The 12270-nt window shown below is 39.8% G+C and overlaps 1 protein-coding gene across 1 annotated transcript in view; it reads right to left on the bottom strand.

The window, feature by feature from the left end:
* The window catches only part of LOC309659723 (vomeronasal type-2 receptor 1-like), a 38912-nt gene that overhangs the window by 15410 nt on the left and 11232 nt on the right, over positions 1-12270 (bottom strand). The window contains 4 exon segments of the mRNA XM_082459713.1: positions 3237-3256; positions 3259-4108; positions 6566-6857; positions 12168-12265. Of these exon segments, the coding sequence (XP_082315839.1) occupies positions 3237-3256; positions 3259-4108; positions 6566-6857; positions 12168-12265 (1260 nt within the window).

The raw sequence follows: 12270 nt of genomic DNA, 5'->3' as shown, positions 1-12270 counted from the left end.
ATTCTAAGCCAAGGGAATAATATGTGAGACAAGGGTGTGCCAAAGAGGCCATTACTAAGAGTACAAAAGTGGATGGAGCTGATTGTACACCTACAGAATAACTTCATAGACATCAGTAGGAACCCCCTAACAAAATAATACCTCTAGTACTCTTGCTTTACCCAGTCAGCCTTAGCTGGGGTAAGAGCATATGTTCTTTAGTATGAAGGTAACCAGTCTGCACTGAGATATATCCTGTGCCCTTGGTCTTTGTCAGCACCACATGCTGGACTTTTGTCTCCCAACCAGAGGGCCCAGTCCAATCCCTAACCCTCCACAAACCAGAGAAACAACATAGCAGAAAGAGCCTGAATTATGGTGTATGATGATTTGGAGTTATATTTTGGCTCTGTCAAATGACATAACCTTAGGCAAGTCATATATCCTAACTAAGCATTAGTTTCCCAGTCTGTAAAAGAAGGGAAATCATCCCTGCCCTACCTCTGTCGTAGAGATTAAGGTAATATAGCTAGAAGCTTTTAGTAAGTCAGTATACAAAGGTAAGTATTATAATAATCACCATCTACCAGTAGGGCTACTCCAGGTCACTTGCCCTTTTTATCTCTCCCTCTTTTACTGTATGCTATTCTCAGTCAACATGAAATCTACATCAGAGTTCACAACAGGGTGACTTTCACTGCCAAGTCCACTGGGGAGAGGCACATTTTTCTTTCCCAATCTTCAGAAGACTCAAGCAAGGAAATTTTCAAAGGCTGCAACCTTGCAGCCTTTCCATAATTCCATCTGCTTATCATCATTGGATGGTAGGACACAGTTCCCTACCACGAGGCATGCAAAAGAATTTAGAAATGTCCAAATATACCACAAGAGTAAAAGGGTTTTACATATACATATATATATATATATATATTCTGACCAAGTCTGCTAATGAGATAAGCTGAGAAAAATGATTATGGAGTGCATTATCATTTTGGTTTTAAATAAATCACAATTTTTTACTTTTTGATGCATTTATGAAGCATCCTTAAATGTGCCTATTAACTCTCTCTACCGTGAGATCTTGCTTTTCAGTTTTTACTTACATCATTCAGGGAGTGTGTCAAGGAGCATGAATTCTCTCTTGGACTACACCACCACCATTCACACTGACACTATGTGGTCCCTTGACCCTCCCTAAAAACTCTTTTCTCTGCAATCCTAACACATAATTGTTGCTTTTTGAGCAAATTTAAATTGTAATGTTGAAATCTTCAAATAATAAATTAGAGCATTGTTGTTTACCATATAAAAAGATCCTTTTTGTTAAAAAAGAAGTACTCAGAGGATTTCTTTTAAAATGAAAGAACTCACTATAGCATAACTTAATTTCTCATTTTGAATTTACCACAATTTCCCTAGTACTGATGAACAACTTAGTACTCAGATCATGCTTTCTAAACTCCATTCTCCAGTAAATGGAAATAGGACTCTGGAGAAATGGCTACTTCAAGACTGGGGCAGAGAAATGCAAGACAAGCCTGGAACATCTTAGCGTTCCAGAAAGTAAATTAATCAGAAATTACAGTGACATGTCAAAACGAAATAGGAGACTACTCAAAGTGGCTCCCAATTGCCGAACCTGGAGAATTTTGAGCAACAAAATGCATAATGATAGTTATGAATTATTATACTCATAGAACAATATATCCATGAGTCCATGTGATGCAAATAAATTAGTGAGGGAAAAGTATAACTCCATTTAATAAATGTAGAAGGAATGAGGGAAATAGAAAAAAAATCACCATTTTAAAAATAACACAGTAATAGTTGTTTCAGGCAATCATCATCATCAAAGGATACTAAACTTTGTGGATCAAAGCATTACGAAAAACAGAATATTTTCAGAGCTTCAAAATATTGCCTCACAATATAATTATTAATTACAAAGGGAAACATAGTAACTTTATAATGGAAAAACATGGTGACATCACTGTCACTAAGTAATCAAAGTTAACGTCACCATTAATGAGACATAGTGACATCATGTACCTCCTGATATGAGACATAGAAAAGGATACATATCACTTTTACAGTATTATTGCCAGAAATGCATAACCTAAATGTAATCATGAGGAAAAAAATTAGACAAACATAAATTGCAAAACATGTTATAAATAGCTTCCCAGTACTTATGAAAAGTATCATGTTCATTAAAAAAAAAGGAAAGAATGATGAACTGTCACAGATTGGTGGAGGCTAAAGAGATACAAAACTAAGTGCATTGTGGGATCAATTTGAAAATAAAAATAAAAGTGAAGATGCAGTGGTTCCAGCCACTGTGGACCCTGTTGGGACAAGCAATTTGGTGTTGCTGGAAAATAAAGTGGTGAGGGTCATGGAAAGAGCAATGGAGTCAGAGATGCTGACGGCCTAGACCGTAGAGGGCTGACAGTGTCAGACCAGGGATGCTCATGCTTTATCCTTTATAGGAGAGGGGAGGTATTGAAGGATGTAAGCAGAGGAGCCCTCTGATTAGGTGTGCATCTTGGTGAGACCATTAGGGCTTCTGTGTCCCAACATGAATTGCTGGGACGTCAGACCTGAGACAGGAGATGTGAGAGCCAATCTCCAAGGTGGTCCTAATAATCTTCACCTCCTGGCCTTCACGCCCTAGCATGGCCCCTCTGACACTGCACAAAGACTACATCTTCCAGTTTCCCTTGCAGCTACATGTGACCATATAACTAGATCCTGGCTAATGGGATGTAAGGAGAATTGTACGTAATTCCCAGGAAATGTCCTTAAATGGAGCCATATACGCATCTTTGTCCTTTCTCCTTCCTGCTGGTTAGAGTGTGGACATGATGGTTGAAGCCCAAGTAGCCATGTGGAATTATGAGGTGAATCCACAGATTCAGAGTGATGAAATGACAAGGTAGAAGGAACCTCAATCCCTAAGCCACTCTTTCAGTCCCAGAACGCTAATCTCCAAACTTCATTTATGTGAAGGAAAAAAAACTATCTTGTTTAAGGCACTGTTTTGGGGGGTTTTCTATCATTCACAAGAAACCTAATAATAACTCTGTTAACAAATGGAAACTCTAAAATGCCCATTTAGGTAACATAAGCAAGCCATTCTTTTAGGGGGCATGTGATAAAATCATGTCTATGAAGTACAAAAGCAGATCAATGGTTTTAATTGTATGAATGCTTTTTATGTCAAACTATATCATGAAGTAAAACAAACCACAACTTACCTGCCAAGGCTCAAAATCAGTATATATGCACAGGTGTTTCCTGGAATATATGGCCAGTGTCCTTCCTCACATCTACTTAGACGATCCAGGGCATATGCCATAGGGTACACAACTTGGTTGACATTGTGTGTAATTCTTAGCTGAGACACATCCAGATAGGTATTTTTAAGATCTTCCAACTTCTCCTTTCCAGTATAGAATTCATCAGACATGGTGTGTAATCTGTCCTCTTCACCAGTCATATTCACTCTATGTTCAGTGTGGTATGGAACTCTACTATTGGGCCAAGTACAGTTAAAAGCAGTTTGCCAAAATTCAATGGTCAGGACATCATTTGGATCCTTGCCCAGATGTACATCATAAAGAAATTCTTTTAATCCCAGTATATCAGCTCTTGGTATTGAAAATCCAATACTTCCACCAAAATACGGGAAATATTCAGGCTTTGCAATGAGAGCCAAGGCGATCCAGGCTTCACTCGCTATCCGTGTTCTGTCAGTTATGTTACGGTAAACCATTTCCAGCAAGAAAGGACTTAGGTCAATATCAGATGCATAGAGCACAATGACTCTGGCAGTGGAGTTCCTTATAGCATCAATAGCTTTTTGCATTTTCTCATTAGAATGGATTTTGGGAATGGTTTTGGAGAATGCAACACAGAGGTTGACACTCTCCATTTTTTCCTTAAAAATCTTTACTCCATATTTTCCGTAATCATCATCAGCTGCTATGGTGCCTATCCAGACCCAACCAAAATGTTGGATAAGTTGTACCATGGCCTCCGACTGGATCTTATCACTGGCTACTGTGCGAAGATAGGATGGAAATTGGTATTTGTCACTAAGACGTGAGGAGGTAGAGGCATAACCCACCTACAACTGAAAATATTCATGCAGTTATTAGAAAGCAATAGCCAAACCTCAAATTACACAACCTCTGAGTATTTGTATTGGAGAAGGAGGGAACTTAACAGTTCTCCCTTTATTCTCACACCCTTCCAGAGACAAAAGGACTTCTACTCCTGTCCCTGCTCCGTGGGTGGTGGGGACTGTTAGAGGGAGCGCTTAGGGCCTCCCTATTCCCACCCTATTCCCACCCCACCCCACGGGAGCTGGAGGAGCTAATTATTAAGGTGATGACATTCAATGCACCACTTTTCATACTCGGGGTCACAGCATTGGAAGGGAGGTGACCAGTCCTTTCATCTATGTTTTCTTGAGACTAGGTGTGTGATTCAAGCCATCCAGGCTCTTTCTCTGATCTAACTCCTCATCCATACAGATGATGGAGTAAGCAGACTCATAATCTATTTGTCAGGCCCAGTTCCTCTTTCTTTTCTTTTCTTTCCTCTCTCTTTCTCCGTCACCACCGCTTTCTCTCTTTTTATCCTTTTCTCTTTCCTTGCTTCTCTCTACTAGGACTTCTGGGTATTTAAGTCCTAAGACTTAGACGGAGAAAGATGGTTGGAAACTACACTTCCACCTCAGGTTTAAGTCTTATTCTCCAACAGAGTTAGTAGAGGCCCTCATTTTATAGGCACTTGCTAGATAAACGAAGAGGTATTTTTCTCATCTTGCCAGTGGTCCTTGTGCATATTTTCTATCAGCAAGAACTTAGGAATGAAAGTAGAATGACCAATAACATGAATTTCTGACAATCTTACATACATTTCTGCTGTACCTTACTCTCAGCCTCAGCAACTCTGCAGTTAAGAAGATATGTCACATTCTCTCCTATCCCATCCCATTGCCATCCTATGTTATTACTGCATCACCTCCAATAAGACCTCCTATACTATAGTTACATAGCTCCATGATTGCCAATTCTTTCATAAGTGACAGATTATTCCTATTTTTATCTTTATCCTTTGTCCTATTCTTACTCCACTGGCTAAAGTTCACATTCTTCTCTGGAACCTCACAAGCACCAACATGATGGAAGCCATATGCAGGAAAGAATCTCATTTAGGAAGCAGAGACACCTGATTTCTAATTCCGGCTACATAATCAGTGTAAGATTGTGGACAAGATACTAAAACCTGCTGAAAACAGTTTCCCCATGAGTGAAATCAGGGTTATGACATCTACATTTTAAGGTTGCTCAGCATATTAAATGAGACAACACACGTGAAAGTGCCTGTTGTATGTAAGATTTCTTTTACCCTCTTTGAAGATTTACTACAAGACTTAAATGAGAAGATCTACCTAGAGGTTTCTAGCAGGTGCCTGGACCACAGTCGGTATTTGGTGGAAAGCAGAGCTCACAGCAGCAGCAGTTTGTCTAACCCGCATGAAGCCCACATTGAAGATGTCGGCTGTGTCACCTGACCCCTCCTCTTGGTTCTGTTTCTCAGTATTACCCTGTTCCCCCTACATTTGTATTTGCAGCTTTATAAGACACACTTTGTAAATGCCACTTTTTAACAATTATTTTAACTTCTCCCATTACTTCAGTAACACAAATAAGCTTAGTCATCCTTCACATTAATAAGTCCTGACTTGATATTTTTGTGAACCACCCCTGGAAATAAATATAGAGCTTTATTTATATTTTCTTTTCTTTTCTTTTCTTTTTTAACGTATTTATTGGAGTGTAATTGCTTTACAATGGTGTGTTAGTTTCTGCTGTATAACAAAGTGAATCAGCTATATGCATACGTATATCCCCATATCCCCTCCCGCTTGTGTCTCCCTCCACCCTCCCTATCCCACCCTCTAGGTGGTCACAAAGCACCGAGCTGATCTCCCTGTGCTATGCAGCTGCTTCCCACTAGCTATCTATTTTATATTTGGTAGTGTATATATGTCCATGCCACTCTCTCACTTCGTCCCAGCTTACCCTTCCCCCTCCCCGTGTCCTCATCCATTCTTCCTAATCATTTATTCTTAGGTTGAAATGTGTCACTCTCCCTGAATTCAAAATAATCTGTAAATTAGCATCCCAGCTCATTTCAGTATGTTAGTGTATGAACAAAAAGGGTCATGATTAATAAGTATTAATACAGGCCAGAAACAAAATGAGTACCTTATACCATCTATCAACCAACAAGTATTTCTCAATCACCTACTCTGTGCTTCACCCAGTGTTTTCGAGTGTATTGCCTACTGAGACGTCAACATACAAATCACTGGGTTACAATCTCAAGCTCAAAACTAAGGCAGGATCCTAAGGGATGTAGAAGAGTCTGAAATCACCAGTCACACTTGCTTCCTGTTTGTCTGTGTAACTTATCCCAGCCTCACCTGAGCACCTAATTTACTCTTTGCAGCAGTTTTCACATACCTTGTGTTTCTTTATAAGTTAGTACCCAGCACAATATTCTGAAATACCTGAGGTAAGTAATACAACCCTAGAATTCTTGAAGCAGCAACTGATAAGGATGGTCCACTGGCTCCAACAATTCCTGCCAGCATTGCCCCAGTGCTGTTTCTAAAACTGGGCTTGTTTTCTTCCTGCCCTGTGAGGAATACCAATGCCACTTCCACGGATTTGGAGATGGTGAAACAGGTATCAGAGATCTGATAGCCCAAAGTGATGTTGGGCAAAATATCCTTCCTCTCATTAATCTCCTTGATGGTGTGGATCATGGTTTTCATCCAGCGGAATCCCCGGAAGTTGAACCTGAAAAGGAAATAGTTTTTGTAAGGCCTTAGTCAGTGGGTGGATCTGTGGAGGGGAAAGCAGCTTTTAGCTGGGATTGGTGCTGAGAGCATTTTGCCAAAACGTCAGGGGGCACCTGCCTTGTGTGAGCACGTTAATATTTCATAAAAAGCTACTGCAATTTAAAGGGTTCAAGTATGAATCATATTTATTGATTGGTTTGGGCTGGGAAGCATCTTTTTGGACAGCTGATTATCTCTTTTCACAAAAATATTCTTACATTCGCAATTCTCTCCACCACGCAGAACACGCAATAATTCCTCAATACATTTTTCCCCTTTCATTGGAAGTCCCCGGTACCCTATGAGTCTCCTTTCCCTCTTCCTTACCTTCCTATAGGTTTCTACTGGTTTCTTCTAGATGTTAATTATAATAATAAAAGTTTTGTAAATACATGAAAATACTTATGATAGGACTACATAAAAGCAGTACATAATATTTATATATACGATATATATTATGACTCCAATAGATAATTTTTCCTGCCATGATTTGATTGTTAGTGTTGAGATTTTTTAATTAAGAAATGTCTCTTTCCTATCATTCTTTCATTTTTTTTTTTTTTTTTTAAAGCTAGTTTTTTGGGGTTTTTTTTTTTTTTAAGATGTCTTCTGACTTTATTTATTTTTGGCTGTGTTGGGTCTTCGTTTCTGTGCGAGGGCTTTCTCTAGTTGTGGCAAGTGGGGGCCACTCTTCATCGCGGTGCGCGGGCCTCTCACTATCGCGGCCTCTCTTGTTGTGGAGCACAGGCTCCAGACGCGCAGGCTCAGTAGTTGTGGCTCACGGGCCTAGTTGCTCCGTGGCATGTGGGATCTTCCCAGACCAGGGCTCGAACCCGTGTCCCCTGCATTGGCAGGCGGATTCTCAACCACTGCGCCACCAGGGAAGCCCTATCATTCTTTCATTTAACCATGAATAAGATGCCTCCTCCTTTCCATTCCCTAGCCACAAAAAGGAAAATTACTTCTCTTTAGTCCATCACCACATTTTTTTTCAATTTCTTCTCCATTAAAAATAAATATTCTATTTCCAACTCTCTTTCTTTCTTCCCAGTTTTAACCAAACTTTAACCTATTTGAAAGCCAGGACCTCAAGGATGTTTTCTCTTAATGTCCTCTGTAGCTCTAGAATCTAACTCCCTATCTTCTACTCAATAAATATTTTTGAATTAAATATCTAATAGCAAATAGCCCTGTTGGCAGATTAGATTTTTCCTCCATGTCTCTTTAACTGGGTGTTTTAGTTTAGTTTAGCTTTGCCTTTCATTCAACACGTAGTTACTGAGTTGTTCTTGTGCTAGACACTATAAATGCAACAGTGAAAAAGATAGGCACTGCAGTGTCTAGGCAAAGAAACAGAAAAATAGCCATGCACAAAATGATAAACACAGCGATAGGGGTAGACAGAGGGACCAGCAATTAAAGGGGTGGGGAACCTTGCCCTGGGGGACTTAACAGCCAAGCTAAGTCTTGAAGGATAACATAAAAACAGGGGACGGGGGCTTCCCTGGTGGCGCGGTGGTTGAGAGTCTGCCTGCTAATGCAGGGGACACGGGTTCGAGCCCTGGTCTGGGAGGATCCCACATGCCGCGGAGCAACTGGGCCCGTGAGCCACAATTACTGAGCCTGCACCTCTGGAGCCTGTGCTCCGCAACAGGAGAGGCCGCAATAGTGAGAGGCCCGCGCACCGCGATGAGGAGTGGCCCCCGCTCGCCGCAACTGGAGAAAGCCCTCGCACGGAAACGAAAACCCAACATAGCAATCAATCAATCAATAAATCTTAAAAAAAAAAAAAAAAAAAAAAAAAAAAAACGGGACGAATGCTGCAAGCAGAGGGCATGGTATGTGTGAAGGCATGACAACAAGAGAACCTAACATTCTAGGAATGGGAAGATCAGGACACTTGGAGAACAGGGTAGGAATAGGTATGGCACGGGAAGAGGAGACTGGAGAATCAGGAGTCTGAACATGAAGGGCTTTATCGTCCTAAGACAACTGGTCTCTAAATTTACACGGATGGCCATACAAATTGGCATACACATTTTTGAAATAAATATAGCAATATCTTTTTTAAGGTGAGAGAGTAATACATTTCAAGAGCTAGAAAATGTTCACCTGCTCTGAATCAATAATTACATCCCAGAGAATTTATCTGAAGGTACTGTTCTTCCCAAAAGAAAACACTAGGTATGTTCCAAACTGTTCATTTTAGAATTATTTATAATATTGAAAAATTGGAAAGAATTTACATGCTCATTATGGTACATTGACTTGATAGGAACATTTTCCATCATTAAAAAACTATAATTAGAGAAATTACACTGCAGTATTCATATAATATTAGGTGAAACAGTCTGTATGCAAAGTTGTTTCTATACTATAATTAAAACTACACATAAATTATGTGAACATTAGGATAACTATCAACAGGTAATAATTTTAAATGAGTACAGGATAATTACTGAAAGGGTGGGATTTGGGATGATTTTTCTTTCATTTGTTGATTTCCATTATGATACTCACAGTATCGTTATACAATGTATACCTTTTGTTCCGCAGAAAATTTCTCTAAATCCTAACTTTGTTTACATCAACCAAAACAAGAATTAAAATACTCCCTTCTTCCCTCCATTTCACTGTCTTCTCTGCTCTGAACAACATTTTCAAAATAAAAGAAAAGTCTTCCTCTTCTGTTCACTTTGGCTGATGGCCAACCAAAACTAGTATCCTGTTAAAATTGTGGGTTTCAGAATGAAACTTCTCCAAACTCCAACTTGCATATCTAGATCAGTTATAGGTAAACGTTAATGATGCCAAAATGAAATTGTTATCTGATTACGCCCAGCTCCTGAGTACCACCTATCCAGGCCTCCCATGAGGGCTCTCCCATTCGGAGGGAGGCTAGGAGAACATTGGAATTGGGTACAGATAGATAGAAACTGTTGATGGTTATTGGTGAAAAGACATTATATAGCTCTAATTTTGAAGCAAATATATCAAAAAATGTAAATATGGAATGTTATTAATATCCAATAGATATGTTTAGTATGGATTTAAGTGCTGGGTAAGTTTTAGGCTTGTATGGCATGAAGATGAGCAATTTGGGTTTCAGTCAACAAGCTGGGAGACAAGCAGAATCCCCGCAATGATGCCTTACATTACTGATCCACATTCAGGACAAGGAACTGGCTTTTTAGATGCCCTGGATCATGTGAAACAAGTTTCATACAAAATATGAAGAATCAGAATGTCATCAGACTTCTCGGCAGCAACACTCGCAGTCGGAAGATGCTGAAGTAATCTCTTCAAGGATCCTTAGGCTTTGAGTTAAAGTCAAGATGGAGTAAGCACACATCACCCACTCTCTCCCACTGATTACAATTAAGATCCCTGGACTGAACATATAAAGCAACTATCAGACTACTCTGAAAATTAAATAAGAACAGTGGACTAGAGATGGAAATCAAAATATCCCTGGGGACTTCCCTGGTGGCGCAGTGGTTAAGAATCTGCCTGCTAATGCAGGGGACATGGGTTCGAGCCCTGGTCCGGGAAGATCCCACATGCTGCAGAGCAACTAAGCCCGTGCGCCACAAATACTGAGCCTGTGCTCTAGAGCCCGCGAGCCACAACTACTGAGCCCACGTGCCACAACTATTGAAGCCCGCGTGCCTAGAGCTGTGCTCCGCAACGAAGAGTAGCCCCCACTCGCTGCAACCAGAGAAAGCCCATGCGCAGCAACGAAGACCCAACACAGCCCAAAATAAATAAATAAATAATTTAATTTTTAAAAAACCACAAAATATCCCTGATACAGTGAATTATTTTTTAAATGGGACATACTTACTTCTCACCACTGTGTCAATCACAGTGGATATACCAAACTATTTTTTAATGAGGGGGTGGATTTTTACTAAAAATATGTATATTGGCCTTTCTATTTTACCTTGCTAGGAAGATAACCTACAGAAGCTCCAATGAAGGGTGAAGAACAAGTTAAGTGATTCCACTGATGAAATATGAGTGTATTATACCATGACAAACTCTGGTTTTCATTTTATGTTATTAAAGATTGAATCAGTGAAAACTTCTCTGATAAATAATGAACTGACTCTAAATAATGTAGCCATGAGCAAAAGTGCTTCTTTCCCACTTCCCTTTGCTTCACTGTAAGAATGGAAAAGAATTAGAAGGTCCAGGAAAGAGTTAAGTACAGACTGACTGCAATCTTTTCCCTTTGCCAACATACAGTTTATCCATCCCTTTAGTGCTATTTCAAATATGTAGCATGAAATATGACCAAAGGGAAGGAGTTATGATCAGTAAAGATTTAGTTGTATAAGAAGTTCCCAAATTTTTTACAGCATGCGTTTGTAATTATAATTACCACGCAGCATCATGGAAGTGATTAAGATATGATGTAAGATGCCCAATATAAAACTGTCCATGCTATTGCCACAACTATGAAAAAATTACAGTTGCCTTTATATAAAGGGCTGAGAAAGAATATATGGAAATGAAAGGAAAGAGCTGCTTTGTTACGGTAGTAGAACAGTGTGGACAGTAATTGTCCTTTAATTTCTGGCATTCTTTTCATATCAAAAGTGTGTGTGTGTTTCACACCCAGAAATATAACCCATGTTTGCTTTTCTTACAAGGATTCCTTACAAATTCAGATTATCAGTCATGGATTCCATTTCTTGACACGACAATTTTGGGATGAGGGGAGTAGGGCAGAAGCCTTCCAACTGGAGGAATCTTGCTATGAACACTAGCTCATAAATAAATCAGCATTCCAGCACTGTGTATTTTCACTTGGGGAGACTTTAGTCTAATAACAATTCAAAGTAAAGCTGCAACACTGCACAACTCTACATCATGCTTCTCAAACCTTAATGTGTACAAGAGTCATCAGGAGGTCTTGTCAAAATGCAGATTCTGATTCAGCAGATGTGGGATGCAGCCTGAGATTCTACATTTCTAACAAGCTCTTAGATGATGCTGCTGGCCCACAGACCACCCTCTGAGGAGCAATGTTCTATATCATATAAAACCTGTCTTTTTTCTTTCTTGTTTCTAAGCAATCCTAGAACGTCTACCTCGGAGAAATTGAGGCACAGAAACAGCAAGTACCTATCCTGAGTCAAATAAATAGTGTCAAAGTCAGGCCTGGCATCATGGCTCCAGTTCCAGACTCTGATTCCCACACCCACCTCTCATTTACCCCACCTCCTACAACTGATGTAAAAAGAAAAAAAAAAGAATGGCTTACCCTCCACATTTTGCTGACACTGGCTCCAAAATAGAATCGTTTGCTGGGGTGGTCCTGGAATGAAGAGTAAACAGTCCTCCAATAACAAGTGAATGGTTTCATA

This window comes from Balaenoptera physalus (assembly GCF_965194825.1).
Source record: "Balaenoptera physalus genome assembly, chromosome: 4".
In the NCBI taxonomy this organism is placed as follows: domain Eukaryota; kingdom Metazoa; phylum Chordata; class Mammalia; order Artiodactyla; family Balaenopteridae; genus Balaenoptera; species Balaenoptera physalus.
The sequence above is the reverse complement of the archived record's forward strand: the minus strand, read 5'-3'. Positions and strand labels throughout refer to the sequence as shown.